At 37.5% G+C, this 21,060-nt stretch overlaps 1 protein-coding gene across 1 annotated transcript; it reads right to left on the reverse strand.

The window, feature by feature from the left end:
• Window positions 1-4,618: 4,618 nt before the first annotated feature.
• On the reverse strand, window positions 4,619-12,905 carry LOC143562344 (uncharacterized). The gene is made up of 6 exons (XM_077050171.1): window positions 12,709-12,905; window positions 12,477-12,661; window positions 6,020-6,077; window positions 5,828-5,911; window positions 5,581-5,722; window positions 4,619-4,981 (listed from the first exon to the last, which is right to left on the reverse strand). Exons 1-6 carry the CDS (start codon window positions 12,903-12,905, stop codon window positions 4,619-4,621), a joined length of 1,029 nt encoding a protein of 342 aa, XP_076906286.1.
• Between the last annotated feature and the right edge of the window lie 8,155 nt (window positions 12,906-21,060).

Genomic DNA, 21,060 nt, shown 5'->3' on the forward strand with positions numbered 1-21,060 from the left:
AGGCTCTTTAAAACGTATGATTATGAATGTAAAGAAAGTATGTAAGTAAGAAAGAAAGTATATAAGTAAGAGTGAAGGTATGAGTACTTATGTGTGTATGAAAGAAAGTTATGAGGTTAAGTACGTATGTATGTAATAAGGTATCGTATGGTATTGTATGATTAACTAGAACTCACTCAGCGTAGCTGACTTTTAGTATGCACGCAGGTGAGTAGGATGAGACGGCTGGCTTGAGTGGAGGACACATGGCAGAAGACTAAAGCCTGGCATCTGAAGAGCTGATATGTTTTATAAGTTATGTTTTGATTTTGAAAGACAAGAGGAATGTTTTAAGACATGATTATGAATTGATATGTAATGTTTTATGAAAGTTTTATATTCCGCGTAAAGTTTTTAATTAACTCTGATATTTAGAACTGTGTTTATGAGTAAATCCAACACGAAAGTAGGGTTACCGGTAACGGGGCCTTACAGTAAGTCCATATAAAAAATAAATTGCTTAAACCTAACAAAATACTCATTTTACTTAAGGGCAAAAAAAGTTTCGCCTTTGGCCCAAAAGTTTTTTTGCTTTCTCGCCAAGACTTGTAAATAAATAAGTAAATTGACCATTGTTAACTCCATTGTTAGGTATTAAACAGAGTCGGTACGCAGCGGAAACACAAACACACACGCACAAACAAAAGCAATAAATAAGAGACACGAGATTTTTACGTGGTTTGGTCAAGGCGACCTACGTCCACGGGCTGCAACTAGGGTATTTTTATTAAACATAGTACAAAAGACTACAATACATGACTAGGAATATATAGAGAACAATTAGGTTTAATAGAGTAGGGACCAAGAAAACTCCAACGGGCCATCCTCTATAATTAAACGGGCCGCCCCTTTTGTCTTCTAATCATCAACCAACGAACCCGGCCCAAAGGACTTCACTAATCCTAACAATCTCCCACTTGAAGGCCTTGCAATAAACTATAGCCCGCTCTTCAAGTACAAAGCAACCCGGTCGTCATTAATATCAGTAATCTTTATTACCAAGTCTTCCAAGCTTTCAGTTCCCATAAACAAGCTAAGACTTACCCCATAATTGCAGCAACCCCCTTTAACATCAAGTACCAGAAGGGTCATTTGAAGCTCCACCAAGCTCCAACTCATCAGCCAAAACTGATCCGTCCTCTATCTCAACTGATACGCACGATCCACCAGTTCCAGAGATAACCCGAGAACCATTACCACTCTCCTCTTTCAACAAGAGTTCCCCAGGAGAGATTTTATCAATCGGAATAACGGTCTTCAAAACCCAACGTTGTTTTATAACTGTTCCCGGAACATAACCTGCGCTCCCACTGTCACCAAACCCCTTACCTGTTTTAGACCTCCGACCCCGCTCAGCTTGAATCACCTTGGCACAAGGCTCCACTCTTGCAAATTGAACCTTATTTTGCCCCTTCGACTCAGCGAACACGACTTTGTTTTGAGGGACGGTCATATTTCCCTCAATAGGCACTTTCACCATGTATAATGAACCACACCTGTTTCCACGAGCAATAACCAGACTACCTTTAGTTACCTTCCATTTACGTCCACCGAACTTTACTTCCTTGCCTAGTTCATCCAGTTGACTAACAGAGATAAGCCTTCTCTTCAACGATGGAATAACCCTAACATTCTTCAAGTTCCAAATGGTTCCCAATGGAGTTACCAAATTAACGTCCCCCATGCCCGTAACATTAAGAACATCACCATTAGCAATACGTGCCTTCCCAAAGTTACCAACCTTTAGATTCACCATTGTTTCCCCGTTGTGCGTAGCGTGAAACGAAGATCCAGAATCCATGACCCAAGAGTCCACCATGCCATCAACACTACAAAATAATGCCTCGTCATCACTGACGCCTTCATTAACCTGTTCAACAGTGTTCACCTCAGCAGCCTTTCCCTGTAATCTATTTGGACAATCACTCTTAACATGTCCAACTTCATTACACCTCCAGCATTTCACATTCTTCCGAGTTCTAGACGAACTCCTCCCCCGACTCCCACTGCTCCTGTTATTTTTCCTTCCCCTGCTTGCATAAAACATATCAGAAGATGATCCGCCACTAGTGCTTTTCCGGCGAATGTCTTCACCCAACACAATGTCTCGGACCCCCTCAAATGTCAAACCATCAGCCCCCGCAGAACTAGTAATGGCCGTTACAGTTCCAGACCAACTTTCAGGCAAAGAAGATAACAGTATAATAGCTTGAGTCTCATTATCCAACTTCATGCACATAGAAGCTAACCTGGACATAATCGAGTTGAAATTATTAATGTGACCAGTGAGTGAACTTCCCTCATGCATCCTTGTCATAAACAATTCCCTCATCAAGAACACTTTATTGGCCGCAGACGGTTTTTCATACATATTTGTTAGAGCTGTCATCATACCACGAGCCGTGGTTTCTTTCATGATATTAAAATCAACTATCCTCGTCAAAGCCAATGTAATTTTACCTCTAGTCTTCTTGTCCTTTGAGTTCCAAATTGCTTCTTCAGCTTTATCCATATTATCCGGCTTTTCCTCCAATACCATATCCAAATCGTCTTCCCCAAGTAACGCCTCTATTTGCATTTTCCACCATGCAAAATCAGTCCCGTTAAACTTGTCAATTCGGACCTTCCCGTCTTCAGACATCGCAAATGAGAAAACAGAGAAAGCCGATCTCTAACCCGAAACCTTTCTGTCAACAAATACCCAAACCACACAATCTAACCAAACCCGAATACCAAATCGAATCTTGAACACCCAACCTGAGTCAAAACAACCCAAAACAAACCCTAACCAGAAATAAGAAACGAGTAAACCTGATTTCTTCTGATCGACGGTTGAAACAGAGGTTGTAGACGACAGTTTCCGTTGAGCGGCTATCAGTTTTAATCCGGCAACAAGAAGTAGCCGACACTACTTCTTTGATTAACAGTCAAACACGACTGTAGCAGATGGTGTTTTCCAGTGCGGCGTTCCGGTGGCAAAGAATGAACGACTCCAAGGGTTTGTCAAGACCCTAATCGCTAGAGACAAAAAAAACAGACGGCTTCTAATTTCCTTTTTTTGTTTACGTCAAATGCAGCCACAAATCCAAAAACAAAATACAAACCCTATTTTGTTTTATATGACTTTTTTTTTCTTTCTTGCAAATCACGACAAAAGCACAAAAAGAACAAAACCTTTGACTTGGGACTTTTTCTCAGGAAACGTGCCACACCAAAACTAAAGATTCCAAGGGTGTAATGAACAGAGGTTACAAACCGAAAAATATTGCCGCTCACGTCTTCAGTGCACCCGTGTATTTAACGAACTTTCGGCTCTGATACCACTTGTTAGGTATTAAATAGAGTCGATACGCAACGGAAACACAAACACACACGCACAAACGAAAGCAATAAATAGGAGACACGAGATTTTTACATGATTCAGTCAATGCGACCTACGTCCACAGGTTGCAACTAGGGTATTTTTATTAAGCACAGTACAAAAGACTACAATACATGACTAAGTATATATAGAGAACAATTAGGTTTAATAGAGTAGGGACCAAGAAAACTCCAACGGACCATCCTCAATAATTAAACGGGCTGCCCCTTTTGTCTTCTAATCAACCAACGAACCTAGCCCAAAGGCCTTCACTAATCCTAACACATATTACGTTATCTATTAACCATAAAAGGAACCTTGAGCTGATCATGTACAATAATTGAGAGAAGATCTTAATTGTACACATGATCAAAGTCTTAGTTGATTGATTATGTTGGTCTTATCTTGAGAAAGGAAGATTTAATAATATTAGGGGAATGGCAAGTAATCATGGCCTGTCCTTTTATATAAAAACGGTAAAGAAAAATCAATAAATAAATAAATAAATAAGCAAATAGATGCAAATATACGTGTTGTAACAAATAATTAACCGTGCATGATTGATGAAAATCTAATCAGAACACACGTAACTTTCGATTATAAAAAGATTAGGTTGATCCAAACTAAGCTATGTCATTTGGAACCGTGCTGGATCTAGTGACATATTACATATGTAAAAAAAATTTACTTGAAAAATAAATAAATATAATAGCACGAAACACAATTTTTTGTGATTAAAAACTTATTTGCTAATCTTTCACATTAAGCGAAACCGGATTGTTAGAAACTAGTAGGTAATACAAATGAGTATTTTAAAGGTATAGGAAAGACTATATTAAAGGTACTGGCTATAAGAACACCATGGACAAATCACACAACTCATATAACAGTTTTCATATATCATACAGTCCATATAACACTTTTCACATAGCATACGACTCATATAACTTTTATGACCTGTATGATTTATAGAATATGTATATACAACCTGAATGATATAACAAGCAACTATTGTGACAATGGAGTATGCATATAGCAACCATTATATCTACCACTAACGAATTATATTTATATTTGTTAATACATTGGAAATAATCATATAATTAATCTACCAAAAACCTGCAACATACAAAATGAATATCATTCTCACAACCTACAAACACCATTAATACAAACAAATACAACCCCCCCCCCCCCACCACCCCCCACCCTCCCCGTCTACTCACCCGATAAACGCAGTGCAGCAATAACACCTGTTAGCCCCAACCCGTTCCCACTCTCGGATCCACTATTTTGACCTGATCCATCTGCTATATCATTTGTGGGCCCCACATCTACACACTCATTGAACCTGAAGCAACTAACAAGATGGTCGTTAGTCAGTCCGGCCACTTGTAGAAACGAGTAAATGGCTGTGGGCCCCACTCCTCGGAACCCGCGTTTCACCAAGTCTTTGCTTATTGACTCCGCTTTCGATGTTTTGATCGGTACTTGACGGGCGTAACGGAATTTGTTGACTATTGGCTTATGGTTTATGAAACCCCATATGTACTTGTCAAAAGACCCAAACTCATCGGCTATCTAAACCATCATCGCAAACACAGAAATATAAGGAATACTTTTTGTCCAATTTTTTAAAGAAATTTATATAAGTTAGCAGATATAATTTGATTATAAATAGGCTGTAAACAGTCAGATCGTTCAGTGAAACGTTCGGCGGTAAGTCTATGTTCGTTTATTTTGAAAACAAAACAAACGAACATGAACACATGCCTCGCTATGTTTGTTCACATTCGTTCGTTCATATATATATTCATTAATATGTTTAAGCCCATTACAATTTATTATAGTTTTTATGAAATTCAAATACCACCAATTACAATTCCGTCTAATTTTATTAACACAAACATGCCCCGTTCATGTTCGTTCGGTTCGTTTACATGCTTTATTAGGCAATTAATGTTATATCATATGAAAGGTTTATGCTATGTCATATGAAAGGTTCCTGTTTATGTTAGGTCATATGAATGGTTATGTGCCCTCTATATAAAGGGCCTTCTTATGTATCCAGGAGATATAGAAAACAATTATCAATACAATACAATTTCACCAAGTTTAACTTGCTTGATTATAAAATGGTATAATGATAAATATTCAATATATGTGAAAATAATAAATACCTTACAAACTTGGCGAGCATTTTCGATTATTCCTCGTAACTTCACTTCTGAAAGAAGAGTTTTTGCAGGGTTTCCGGGTGCGGATATTTTTTTATCGTTCATTTTTGAAACGATAATAGGGTCAAATCCATGATATACTTCCCTGCACGTGCACCTGTTTTAATTTGAATTAAAGATTATAAAACACCATAAAAGATTTATATGAAATGATAAAGTTTATAGTTTGGTAAACAAATAGCGTGCATACCTAAATAGATTTCTTTTGTTGAGAATAGTTGGCCATGTGAGTTCAGCTAAAGCAGTTGATAAGCTGAGCAATTTAAACAATTTCCTGAAAATGGCATTCAATAGCATGTAAATATAACGGTAAATGGTCATAAAATATAATTCAGTATTTAAAAAATAAAATAAAAGAAATAAAAAGTCTACTGGTGCATACTTATCATCGTGCACCGGTACTCCCCATTCTTCATCATGGAAAACAGCATAACAAGGCTCTTGAAAAGGAAAACAAATAAATAAGGAGTTATTATGAGGTGAATAATATTTGTGAAAGTTTCAGAAAAAGAATTTAAATTTAGTAAAGGAGGCATTAGATTTTAGAACGCAGTACAAATGCCTACAATTTGGACTCAGCGTAATAGGGATTAGGAAAATACGTCAAGCCTTAGTATCTCTAAAAGAAGCTACAAAACTTAATGTGTTTTTTGAATTTAAACAATTTGCTAATTCTAAAGCTTAATCATATCCTAGCTTACAATATCAAAGTGATCAATACAAGAGAGTAAACATTGATACTGAAAAACATAAATGTAAAATAAATCTTATATAAACATGCGAGTACTCCTAGATAATAATAAACGACGCATTGACACTATCCTTAATTGTCATAATATCAGGCCATCTTCGTTACCCTTTGAAAGGAAGTAAAAGTTATCTTTTCATTTACACAATTACAATATTATATACAAAAGTGTTGCAATAATTTAGGAGATAAAATCTCCTCGAATAACTGTGCATAACAACAAAGTTGACCACGTTTTCATTTCTTTGAATTTCAAATTATCTTGAGTGGCCTCCTTTTACCCCCCGTCAAGCGAAAACGGTAGCAGACCAACGCGAAGCATCGTGCGGAAGCGTTCAAAAAGAGGTCTTGGAAGACTCTTGGTAAAGATGTCGGCTACCTGAAGCGTGGTAGGAACAAATTTTGTGTGAAGACGACCAGCGGAGACTAATTCACGAACAAAATGGTAGTCGATGTCTATGTGTTTGGCTCGTTTATGCGAGACCGGGTTTTGACTTAAGAATAAAGCGCTTTTGTTGTCACACAGTAGAGTTGGGCGATCTGGTGGTAGAGCATGTAGTTCACGTAGGAGATGGGTTAACCAAATATTTTCAGCTGCCGTATTTGCCATGGCTCTATATTCGGATTCACAACTTGACCGTGACACGGTTGGTTGCTTTTATGCACTCCATGAGACCAAGTTTCCGCCTAAGTAAACAGAGTAACCATATGTTGAGCGCTGAGTTTCAATACATCGAGCGCAGTCTGCATCTGAGTAACCAACTAAGGTTGTTTTTGTGGGTTTATCAAATGTTAAACCAAAGGAAAGGGTGCCCTTGACATATCTTAAAATCCTTTTTACAAGCTGAAAATGTGAAGTGGTCGGGTTTTGAAGAAATTGGCTCGCTTGATTTACGGCGTATGAAAGATCTTGATTTACGGCGTATGAAAGATCTGGTCGGGTGATGGTTAGGTACTGAAGAGCGCCAACCAATGAGCGATATAGTGTAGGGTCATGAAATGATGTACCGGTAGAGAGGAATGTATCGGTGGTGTTAAGAGGAGTGGTTGCTAGTTTTGAGTCAAGAAGACCCGCTCGAGAAAGAATGTCATATGCATATTTTGCTTGAGTCAAGAAAAGACCAGATGGAGTGTTGGTTACCTCAAGACCAAGAAAGTAACTTAAAGAACCAAGATCCTTTATTTTGAACTTATTATGTAGACAATTTGTGAAGTTGTTTATAACATTTGAGTCATTACCGGTAATAATGATATCGTCTACATAAACGAGTAAATATAGGAGAACCGTGTTGGTTTTGAAAATGAAAAGTGATGGATCGGCTCGACTACATTTGAACCCGAGGGTGACAAGGAAGGAACTTAGGCGCTGGAACCAAGCATGCAGTGCTTGTTTTAGGCCATATAATGCTCGTTTAAGCTTGCACACATGAGTCAGGAACTGCGGGTTTACAAATCCGGGTGGTTGTTCCATGTAAACAGTTTCGGTAAGGTGACCGTTTAAGAATGCTTTGTTGACGTCAAGTTGACGAAGTTGCCAGTTATATATTGTAGCAAGACTAGTTATATATTGTAGCAAGACTGAGCACAACACGTATGGTGGAAGCTTTGACCACGGGACTGAACGTATGAGAAAAATCAAGACCGGGAACTTGGGTGAACCCTTGAGCGACTAAACGAGCTTTGTAGCGATCAAGAGTACCATCCGCCTTATATTTAATTCGGTATATCCATTTGGAACCTACGACATTTGAGTTTCACAAGATCCCATGTGTGATTGTTCCGAAGAGCCGTTAATTCGTCGTTCATGGCATTTGGGATTTTTGAAAGCAGTTTTAATACCTTTGGGAACATGTGTGACAAAGAGAGAATGATGTAGCTGATTTGATGTGAATTCAGTGAGATTTGCAAAATGTTTTGATTTGAAAATACCAGATTTTGGACATGTGGTCATGGAGTGAGAGGAAGGTACCGGTTGGGCTGGTGGTGGTGGTGGTGGAGAGGTGGGTGGGGTAGGGATGTCTGGATGATTTTCGGTGGGAACAGGAATTTGATGAGGTTGAGGTTGAGTGTTATTTGGAGTTTGGATTTGATGGTTGGTAGGTTGAGTTTGGGCAGAATGATTGTTGGAACAAAGTATAGACAAAGTGGTTGAATGGCTTGAGGTTTGTGGACTAGTTTGTAGAGTTGGCCCATTAGTCGATGGATGTGAGTTTGTAGGCTGGTGGGGAGATTGTTGCTCGGCTGTGGACGCAGGAATTGAGTTTTCAAAACTTGAAAATAATAATTTGGTTTCATCAATTGGTGAAGTATTTCCAGAAAAAGGAAACGTGTCCTCATCAAACTTAGCATGGCGAGTTATCTATACTCGTGACAAGGTAGGGTCTAAACATCGATAGCCCTTGTATTTGGGACTATAACCAATAAATATGCATGGGGCACTTCGTGGTTCTAGTTTATGTTTGGTATAGTCTCTAAGATATGGAAAAACACGACAACCAAACACTTTAAAAGTGGAATAGGATGGGGTTTGATGAAAAAGTATTTCAAATGGGGATTTGTTATTGAGAAGCGGTGTTGGTAAACGGTTTATAATATAGGTGGCGGAGGTGAAGGCATCAAGCCATAAGTGGGCGGGAGCATGTGCGTTGAACATCATTGCTAATCCCGTTTCGGTTATGTGACGGTGTTTACGTTCGGCTCGTTCATTTTGTTGAGGTGTGTATGGACATGATAACCTGTGTTGAATGCCATATTGTTGAAAAACATGTTGGACACGATTGTTTATGAATTCTGTTCCACCATCACTTTGAAAATTTTTTACTTTGCAAGAGAATTGATTTTGAACAAAGTTTAAGAATGTGGTGAGTATGTTGAAAAAATCAGATTTTGTTTTTAATGGATAAAACCAAGTAAAGCGTGAGAAATCGTCCACAAAAATAACATAATATAAGTAACCATCGGACGATAATATGGGTGCGGGACCCCAAAGATCACAATGGATCAAATCTAAAACATGTAACGATCGTTTAGCATTTTCAAGAAACGGTAAACGATGCGCTTTAGATAATTGACAAGATGAACATAATCCGGGTTTAGGTAATAAAGAAGTAACAAAGGCATATCCAAGCTTATTTAAAAAAGAAATAATATCAAACGAGACATGCCCTAATCGACTATGCCATTTATCAAACGATGCTTGGAGATGAGAAGCGGTAAGAGCCGCTACAAGAGACTTGTGACCTTGAGAGAGCACGTAGAAACCATTTTCTCAAGTGCCTCTAGCGAGAACCGTTGCTGTTTTTCGATCCTGAATATGAAAGAAACTATTGGAAAACAGGGCATCAACAGGTGAATCGTTAGTTAATCTACTTACAGAAAGCAGATTTTTTGTAAGATTAGGAACAACAAGAACGTTTTGTAAAGGTAAATCATTAGTGATTTTAGTTGTTCCGATTTGTGTGACGGGTAACGATTGACCATTACGAAAGGTGACATAAGAGTTACCCGGGTCGGAAACAAGTTCCTCAAGGCCGTTTGGGGTGTGAAGCATGTGGGCTGTAGCTCCAGAATCTGCAGTCCAATCAAGGATATTTTGGGCAATGTTGCACTGTGCTTGAAAAGCCTGTGCAAGATTTGCATCTAGAGGAACAGCCCTTTATGCATAGGTTGCAAGTTTTGGGCTGGAACTTGCATAGTGGCCTTCGTTTCTGCAAAGTTGGCAATGAGGTGGACATTTGGGGGTGGTCGAACGACCACGGCCACCGGAGGAGGAACCCCGAAAACGACTACGGTTTGCAGAATCACGGTTTGATTTGAAGTTGTTCGTGAATTTTTGAGAGTGGGCCGAGAAGGCTGCCTGAGGCGGCTGGTTATTGTTTAGAGTTTGGAGAAAAATCTCGTGGCTCTCGGCATGGGCGAGTAGATCACGAAAAGGTGGGGGTGGGCGCACGGTTCGTTGAGCAATGGAGAACATTTCAAAGGACGGTCCGAGTCCACAGAGGAACCAATGTTGTTTGTCGCCATTGGTAACCGGATGACCTATGGCGGCAAGTTGGTCACACAATAATCGGAACTTCCGGCCATACTCAGAAACTGTTGAGTTTCCCTTTTGCAATTGACGAAGGGAATCTCGAAGAGTATGCATTCGTTCAAGGGAATGATGACTATAGGCATTTTCTAAAGCTTGCTAAACTTGACGGGCTGTAGTGTGACCTATGGTTTCAGCCATAGCTTCCTCCGTGAGGGAGGATTGCAAGAGTAGCAGGACCCGTTGGTCAGCCTCTTGCCATGTTGCGAAGGCAGGGTTGAGAGTCTGTTTGTCATCAGAGATGACGGTGGATGGTGGAGCGATGGAGGTATCATCAATATGATTTAGCAGGTTATAAGGTAGGAGAGAAGAGGGTGGATCTAGTTTTTCCATAATAGGTAGTTTGTAGATGAAAGCTTAATGGTGATGAGATGAAAAAGTGTATGACAGGAGTAGTTGAAGAATCAGAGATGGAGGGGCCAGCCATATTGTTGCTAAAGAGAAAACAGGAAAGTGAAGGCTAGGGTTGGACCTACTGGTATGATACCATGAAAGGAAGATCTTTTCATTTACACAATTACAATATTATATACAAAAGTGTTGCAATAATTTAGGAGATAAAATCTCCTCGAATAACTATGCATAACAACAAAGTTGACCACGTTTTCATTTATTTGAACTTCAAATTATCTTGAGTGGCCTCCTTTTACCCTTAATATCCTGCATTGTGTTCAAACTTCAAAGCAAACATAACAGTTTCATTATCCAAACAATCTTTATACCCTAGAAGTGGATCACCTTATTCAAGCATTTGCTTAACTCCAGTCACAATATATAGAAAACCATTTTAACATTTCTGATGTTAATTGTTGCCTTTCAGTGTACCAACTACCAAGAACTCTTAGATTAATAAGCGAAGCTTATAAACAATGTGTTCATTATAGTTAGTTGAAGCTGGTAACTGTTTATCCAACTTGAATTCTCTACAAATTATCCATTTGCCTAATGAGTGGAAAGTAATAGGCAACCTAAAACTAAAATGACCAAAAGAATGCATGCCAATAATATTAACTCACTACAAGGACTAAATTCATAACCACTAAATTTCACCTTTAGCTATCATTGTCCAGTTTCGACTTTTCGTTATGTCACGTGAGCTTTTAGACTTCAAAAAATTAAAAGAACTCCCCTATCCAATACTCGAGTTACAATCTGATACTACACGTCGTAAGCCCTTAATTGTTTCTATTCAACAGAATTTAGGGCTCAAATCGGTTTCAATAATGCAAGACATGATCATTATATGCAAAAGAACAAGAAATACAAACACTCATAGCTGATCCAAATAGCCTAACAGCCTACGACTGTAATATACTTTAGACTTAGTCATTAATTATGCATTTTATCCGTCACCAAAGATTGAGCATACGCAGGAACTAGAAGACCTAATACCCAAATCCAGACTATAAGGCACCTTCAGCCTTCACATGCTAATGATTTCCAAATTTAGACATCTCCATCACAACACTTCAAAGCAATATCTAAACTACAGTTTTACAGATAACGAAAAATATCATTCACAGTTTCATGTCTATTAAATTGCAATACATACATTAAACATTTTACAAACTTAAGCATAGTTATAAAAGCCCTCGCTTCTTGCGCCTAGGCCCATTTTTCAGACGAGGCTCGATAAATGCCCTTCTAGTTCCTAGACGAGCGCTTCGACATTGTCTATGCCAAGTACATGAGAAGATAAAATCCATACAAAAAAAACGCAAGGTGCTATTAAAACTTAGATCTAGGAGAGGCCAAAGGCATTAAATTGATACATTTTGTTATTCAAGTTTTCGAAGTACATTTGAATCTCGACTATTTTAGAACTTTTGGTACTAATTAGACTATGTTAAATGTTATATGATAGCTTTTGTTTTTTTTATTTGAAGAATAGTATTATTTTTTATATACATAACATATAAAACTTTTTATTTGAAGGCCTATGTGCCTTGAGTGCGCCTGGTGCATTTGATAACTATGAACTTAAGTTTAGAGAGTGAATGATACCAGTATTCGCGGTGACCCAAGCACACCTCTTCCGTCCAACCGAACCATCACCCGAAGCCTCCAAACAACCATCACTCTCAATTTTCTCACCTCTTAAAACCCTTTCACTTTTTCCTGCTTTTACAACTGTTTTCAAACCATTACATCGCCTCGGCGTCACACTCCGCCGACTACTCGACACTCGACTGTTTCAGACGAAGCATCCGACGAGCACGACAAGTTCGCCTTCAACACCTTCAACTGAGGAGTAGGTGCAGGTGTTATAACCGTCACAGTCACCGGCACCGGAGACTTATTAATAACTTCCGCCGGTTTACTTTTACTTTTATTAACTTTAATCGCCGGTTTATGCAATTCAACCGGTCTCGCCTTGTTACCGGCCGGTCCAAGCACCGGTCGAGACTCCGATTCATCCGTAACGGAATTCATGAGTCTAATTCGAATTTAAAAGTTTAAATTAGGGCACGGAAATTGGAGGTTCATATGTGTGAATAATAATAATAATAATAATAACAATAATAATGTGGGAATGGAAACAGTAGAACCTGTGCAAGTCACCGGTGAATTTGCCAGCGACGGCGAGTAGGTGATGGAGGACGGACGGTTGAGATGCTTTGTGACCAAATTAGAGACTTTTAATTGATTGAAAACAAATTTGAAATTTTAAATTTTAAAATGTTTGTCTACGTGGCAGTTGATTAATAGGCCAGACTATAAAAGGTTTGTCAAGCAAAAGAAAGGAAAGAAAATAAAGAGGAAGAAGTGGGGTCTTGTGTTCCTACTTCTTAAAGTGTGATTAGCACTCTCTTTTCGAGTTTAATTAAGGATGAAAAAGAATGAAACGGAAGAGAAAGAAAAAAATATTGTGTATTTTCTTACTTCCTTCCCTTTTCCTCTTGAAATGAAACTCGGTAACACAACCAATCTTTTCTTTTCTTTATTTAGCTAAATGATACTCATGAACACAGCAAATTGATGAAAAGAAAACAAATGGAAGGAAAACATGGAGAAATAAAGAGCAAGTTGGAAGAAAATGTTTTCTTTCCAATTTGGAAAGAAATTAGAAGAAAAGAAACGAAAGATAAAATAGGAAACAAAAAATTTCCTTTCCTCTATTTTCTCTCATTATGTGAACTCAGGAACAGAGCAAAGGAAGAAAATGGAAAGAAATAATGAAAGCGTCAAATTAATAGAGACCGATTCGAGATAATTAATCTCCCAATATACTCGTAGAGTGAGTTAGGCTCCAAAAACAAGAAAGAATAATAGAAACCAAACTTGAGACAATATTATGATTATTTTTCTTATTCTTTTTCTTAAGCAAAGATTATAACATATAGAACTAAGACATAAAAATAAGAAAAGATAAACAATGAGGAAACACAATTAAAGTATAATATGAAAACCAAATAAAAGAAAAGGTTAAGTAATATATATTAAACTTTATTAATATATAGGATCGTATCAATTCCCGAGTTTTATTAAAGAATTAAAAGAAAGATACAGAAAATGAAGAGTAAAATGGATGTGTTTGTTTTCTTTCAAAATTGGAAAGAATTTAATGGAAAGGAAAAGATGAAGTATTTTGATTATAGTAATGCCTAGAGGTGAAGAATCGGAGCCGAGTAGTGACCAGTTTCAAGTATGGACAGCAAAAGTCAAAATCGGGTCAGGTAGCCGGTTCTAGGTATTTGACCAAGTTTTTCGGATTTTTTTCAGGTTCTGGGTAGGGTTTTATCAAGGTCCGGGTCAGGTCCGATTTTGGGTACAGGTCTGCGGAGAAACCCAATACCGAATCGTACTCACGGGTCGGGTACGGATAAGAATCGGTTCCGAAACGGGTCCGGAACCTAGCATTTTGTGCACCTCTAGTAATGCCCTTTTGATTTGCTCATGACTACGAATCAATCTAATCGAGTTCGGGTTTAACTTAGAGCATCTACATTAGGCTCCTTTAATCGAGAGGGTGCGGTTTGTGAATACAAACATGCAACATACTTGCAAGGTAATAGATTTGTGGGGCCACCTTCTATCTCTCACATGCATATATTTTTATAATACAGACAATTATAACAATTTTTAATAGAGTTTGTGAATGTTTGTTGTTGCAGAAAAAGTTAGAGATTTTTAGAAAAAATTGAAATATGTTGTGACATTTGTGTTGTGGTTTGCGAAAGCTTGTTGTTGCGGATTCTCCTATGTGCATTTGTAAGGCCCCGAACCCGGTGGCCCTAATTTAGCGTCGGATTTACTCATAAACACAGTTCTTCAAATCAGAGTTTATTAAAACTTTTCGCGGAATATAAAACATCAATCATTTGTTACAAAACATTAAATCTTTTCTTTGATACCATAACACAAAACTTTATATTTAAAACATCTTTACTTCTTTCTTCAGATGCCAGCCGTTCAATCCATGCCATGCGTCATCCTCATGCTAGCTCTGTAATCAGCTCACCTGCGTGCATACTAAAAGTCAGCTACGCTGAGTGAGTTCTAGTTAATCGAACGCCATACAATACATACACATACATACTTATCCGTAGATACATATCCATACATCATTAGTTACCCTTCTGTTCTACGTACATACTTGCTACCATACATACATACATATCTACAATCACTAACCTCAGTCTACCGAGAGTACGTTCATAGTCCGCCGTCTATACCTGTACTCAAGGTCGTGAACACATACAAGGTTCGCAGTCCTTACATATGTTCACCATTTATGGTACGTACAAGGTCCGCGGTCCTTCCCTATACCATAATATATCCACAACACGTACAAGGTTCACAGTCATTCCCTATGTTGCAACCTATTTCATAGCACGTACGAGGTTCGCAGTCCTCCCCTATGCTACAAAATCAGCACGTATAAGGTTTACAGTCCTTTCCTATGCTGAAATACATCCACAACACGTACAAGGTTCGCAGTCCTTCCCTATGTTGCAACCTAATTCATAGCACGTACGAGGTTCGCAGTCCTCCCCTATGCTACAAATACAGCACGTATAAGGTTCACAGTCCTTTCCTATGCTGACGCCTATCTACATTACGTATAAGGTCCGCAGTCCTTATCTACGTTTACATCTATCATCTACTTCACGTATAAGGCTCGCAGTCCTTAACTACGCCATCACCAGCCGAGTCTATGTCCGACAGAAGCTAGAGGGATTTGCCATCCTAACTTACTATGTCGAACGTAGAACTCACATACCATTCGTGTACCTGTATACACATACTTCACATATACAATAATTACATTATAGCATAAGAACACTCTAGGCGTTCTTTACATCATTCATTTAACAACCATACCCCTTGTCGATACGTGCAATATCCGAAGATCGTTCACGCCCCGACAAGTATTAATTTGTAATGTTCATACATCTTCGATATATAATATTCGTATCTTTATTTTTAACCTGACAGTATGCGCAATATCCGAAGATCGTTCGCGTACCGACAAGTAATCATTCATATCCATCACATATATCACATATGGCATACACTTATCACTTAGGATAAATGTATTAACAACACATCGAGTATGCACACAGCCCCGAAAACATAACAAGGAATGGGGCTAGAAACTCACCTGAACACGGTTACGTTCACCGTTAATCGTAATCCCTTTCTTCAGTTGTGCACGGCTGACTGTATAACAAATATACGTATCAATTAACTATCACTTCTCATAATGTATTTCTATCTTTATGTGACCCACAACGAACGGGGGTCCGGGGGCAGCGCCCCTGGCAGCGGGGTCTAGGGGCGGCAGCCCTTAGCAGGGTCCAAGGGGCAGAGCCCCTGGCTGGGGTCGAGCTGCCAGGTCAGCTTGGAAAAATTTTATTTCCATTAACTGTCTTAACACATTTTTCATTAGATTTTTAATTTATTTTCTAATCGAACTTGACTTTAGGCGAAGTTAAACCTTAGGCGAACTTAGCTTTAGGCGAAGTTGTCATCAGGCGAACTTGGCTTTAGGCGAAGTTGTCATCAGGCGAACTTGGCTTTAGGCGAAGTTGTCATCAGGCGAACTTGGCTTTAGGCGAAGTTATCGCTTTGAAGGCGAAGTTATCGCTTTGAAGGCGAAGTTGCCCAGATGCAGGCAAAGTTGCCCAGATCAGCCGCTGTTTTAGTTTCTGACCAGCATTTCGAGCGATTTAAACACCCTTGCTATGGTTCGACATCACCCCCTACGTTCCCCAACCGTTTCCGGTCGTATATACGCTATAAAGCTCGGATCTTTAAACTTCAAAGATCAAGAATCATACCTTTTTGAGCTCGTTTGGATCTTGTTCAACTTGTTAATCACAACTAGCCCTCACTCTCTCTCGGATCTGTCCGTTCCTCTCCTCGGCCGGCCGGCGGTGTTGGTGGTGTGTGGTGTGTGTGTTTTGGAGTGTGTTAGAAAATAGATGGAAAGAATGATGGTAGGGGGTTTTAGGGGATATTTATATCTCTTAAATCCCATGGACCTAAGGCCCATTTTCATTTAACCCATCTCCATTAATCTAAGTCCAAAACCCATATCCACTACCCACGCTAGCCCGACCCATACTAAACTAGGAAGAAAACATTATTGCTAAACTACTCTATTTATTTATTTCCCGATAACCCGAGTAAACTTTCCCTCTATTATTAAGTAATATAATTAATATCATTTTGGAAATTTCGGGATGTTACAGCATTGCTAAACTAGGAAGAAAACATTATTGTAAAATCATATTATTTGGTGTGTTCAACATTGATATTGGACACGTCTTTGTTCGATTTAAAGTATGTTCTGTTGTAAAAGATAATCTTACTAAAAAATTCATTAACAATCTTTGAATGATGTTGCAATCAAAGTAGGAAAACGATAAGAGTAAGATACGATAATAATAGCAGGTTGTCGGTTAATTGTGTTAAGGTCGTCTAATACTGTGACATTTGTCAATTTCGGATTATTTTATACTTGTATTCTTAATGTAAACCTGACCCGTTTTGTATCCCGAACCTTTCGATATTATCAAAATGATGAATTGTATGTTAAATATTTGTTTTATAGTTGTTGGAAAAAAAACACCCTTTTCGGTTCTTAAAATTCCCCAAAAACACTCAAAACGAACTCCAGGGACTAAAACTACCAAAATAGAGACTTGAAGGACCCATTTGTAGTTTGTGCTTTCTTGGGTCTATAACCAACCCATTTTCATGAAACACCCTTTATGAAAGACCCATTCAACTTACCCTATATATACACACCCATCTTCTTCATTTGTGCTTGCTCATTTCTTCATTTCTCTCTTAAATTCTTGAATTCTAAGGTTGTTCTTCATAAGCTAATCTTTCATTTTAACTAACTTCTCAATACTTAAAGCTTGATGTTACAACATATATATAATATACACTCCTTGTTTACCTTCGGTCTTTCATTTCTCCGGTCTCGGCCAGTTGAAATGTCGGGCTAGTAAGGCAAAGTTACATGGAGGACTTTGTAGTCCTTGTTTATATATTTAACAAATCTAACCATATAACTTGTTATACTTGCTTAACTTCTACATATTTTAGTTTATTGTTCATATTTGTCAAGTTCCATGGTATTGGGTATGTGGTGACTAGCCTCGATTTCATCCCGAGTTGAGAACCGAACCAAAAACCGAACTTTTGTTTAAAAGCTTTATTGTTAACTTTTTGAATGTAAAACTCGAGTATTATTATTTATAAGTTATTTTACAAGTTCATGGTAATTGGGTATGTGGTAACCATCCTCGGTCTTATTCCAAGTCAAGGACCGAACCAAAAACCGAACTTTTGTTTAAAAGCTTTATTGTTAACTTTTTGAATGTAAAACTTGAGTATTATTATTTATAAGTTATTTACAAGTTCCATGGTAATTGAGTATGTGATAACCATCCTCGGTCTTATTCCGAGTCAAGGACCGAACCAAAAACCGAACTAAACCGAGTTCACTCGCTTAAGACACACAAGTGTGTTTTTAGCCACCAAAACTCATATTTTTCTTCAAGATTATATTTTAAATCAATTTTAGTTAATTTCTAAACATACTTGGCATGTCGGTAACCAACTTGATCTTATAACAAGTTCGAACCGATAAGGTCGTATACTCGCTTAACGAACGTTAAGGTTCTTCACAATAGAACTACATACTTGGTTAAGTCTATTTTGATTTTATTGAGTTATCTCATAACATTTATTATTTTGGGAAGTTAACTGTGAGCTTGGTCAATTATCAAGTCTCGAACCGACAAACTCGAACACTCATTTAAACCTCGTTTTGGTATTCTTATAACCAAGGGTTTTGCAATATCGCATTTTAACCCACATTATTACTTAACATAGGTTGAGTAAAAAAAGAAAAAAACTAATGAATAGAATACCGAGACCCGGTTTCGAGTAAACTTATTTTACAAAACTCGTTTCTTTAATTTCTCAAATATTTACATTTTAAATCCTAAACTTTATTTATTTACTTTATTTGTCATGTATTTTATTTTAAACCCTTCCAAGACTACCTACTAACACAAGACCCGCTTAATATAGGTCTTGCTCGTTAAACCGATCTCTCCGATTATTCACGACACTATCTTTCAAGTTACTTGTTAATGTGAGTACTTTTTCATCCCCCGTTTTCCATCTTTCGTTTTGGGGATGGCATTGCATACTTATTCAAATTCAAATGATTTATACTTGAGTCTTAAACCACAACACGTATTGTATATGTTTACTTAAATAAATACTCGATTTGGTGTTATATGCTTTACATGATTATGTGCAAATTCTTGAATGCTAAGGCGGGTAGCCTAATCAAAGTATGATCATACGTTAATTCCGAGTATATATGATATCCCCATATAGAAAGGTGTCGTCAATGTATTCTTATTGATGATTTCATTATTGTCGTCAATGTATTCTTATTGACGGTTCGTCAATGTATTCTTATTGACGGTTTTATTATCTAAATTGTTGCTATTATTAATTGTTTTCATATACTAGTTGTGGATTTCATACTATATACTTATTGTCCAAAATTATGAAAATTGCTCACTAACCTTCGTGTTAACAAACTCTATTTTATGCAATGTTACAGGTTTGATGTTAGCTTGATTGGATTACTTGAAGTAACTTATTATCTTGGCTTTAGGATATTATAAAATAAAAGAACAAGTTATTTGTTTATCTATCTATTTGGCATTTTGTATGAACAATTGTTGTGTTATTTATGATGATATGGATTTAAATGAGTTGTTTAAATATTGTAACTTTATAGTGTCATTGTGCAATGAGCAATCATGTCGCGCCTCAACGTTTCCGCCTTCATTGGTCGGGGTGTGACAAATATGATGTAAAAAGTAATTAAGGTATTGAATTTGCTAAATATTAAAGCTTAAGTTCAACATTAATTAGGATTTTAGATTATCATAATTGAGTTTTATGATACTTTTTAACAAAAAAGAATTTATAGAAGTATGAAGTTAGAATTATGCGGTAATAGAAAAGGGGAAAAACCATTGCACGTCAAGATTTACCTTAAATAACATTTTTTGGATCGAGAACTAAGTGATTGCAAAAATAACTTATTGGGACAAACAAGTTAACAAATGAAACTTAATATACGAAAGAATTTAGAGTGAACAGCCATTTTCGTCCCCAATATTTGGTCAATACGATTTTCATCCAAAAAGTTTGTTTTTTGCATCTAGACCATTAACGTTTCTCACTTCTTGCCAATTACGTCCAAATCACTAACGCTGTTAAATTTATTCGTTAAGTCAGGGGTAAATACGTCTTTTCAACCCATTTTTTTATATTATTCATAAAATCGCATTATTAATCAAGTATAGCCAGGTATGGTGCATTTGAGGAAAACACTTAAGGACCAGTAGCTGACGAACAACACGTTCATGCGCATACCATACACCTGGTCTAAAGTCTATACGTCCTTGTTCTGCTACACATCGACGTTTACTATTTTTTGCCATAAAGCAATGCACCATACCCGTCTGGCTATCGTATGCTGGTACACGTCCTTCTCATGTCGATCATTTACTAATTCTTTGGCATAAAGCAGTTTACCATACGCCGTCTGGCCCATGGCCCACTGGTACATGTCCTCGTGTTGTCGTCTTGGAATTTTAACACCATGTATGTTTGTAAAAAGTCCACTCTTTTGTTAAATGTCAAACTAGGTATATCATCTCCTGGTATACAATTTTAGACACCTAATAGGCTAATACCCATCTAAGTCATGAAACATTCTAGTATTTTTACTTTTTTTGTTTATTGTTACGATTTTTTTATTATTATTTTTGAAAATTTTTGTGAGGGTTTTTGATCTTAATACAGAACCCCTAAAAAACTTCAAAAAATATAATTAAAAAATCATAATTCAAAATATAAATTAAAAAAACAAAAAAACTAAAATGTACCCGTTTCGACCCTAACCTGTTCCGACCCAAACCAAAACAACCCTTTTTTTATTTGACCCATTCTGACCCTAACCCATTTTGACCCAAACTCGTTTCAACCCATGACTCGTTCGACCCAACCCACCCCATTTGCCACCTCTAGTTAG

Source organism: Bidens hawaiensis, unplaced genomic scaffold (assembly GCF_021521415.1).
Source record: "Bidens hawaiensis isolate Kalapana, Puna unplaced genomic scaffold, B.hawaiensis_p1.1 tig00020931_1, whole genome shotgun sequence".
NCBI classification, from domain to species: domain Eukaryota; kingdom Viridiplantae; phylum Streptophyta; class Magnoliopsida; order Asterales; family Asteraceae; genus Bidens; species Bidens hawaiensis.

Coding starts and splice junctions, on each gene's coding strand:
- LOC143562344 (XM_077050171.1), bottom strand. CDS start 12,905: ATGAATTCCGTTACGGATGAATCGGAGTCTCGACCGGTGCTTGGACCG. Junction 12,662..12,708: donor CCTACTCCTCAGTTGAAGGT/GTTGAAGGCGAA, acceptor CGTCTGAAACAG/TCGAGTGTCGAGTAGTCGGC. Junction 5,912..6,019: donor GTACCGGTGCACGATGATAA/GTATGCACCAGT, acceptor TGCCATTTTCAG/GAAATTGTTTAAATTGCTCA.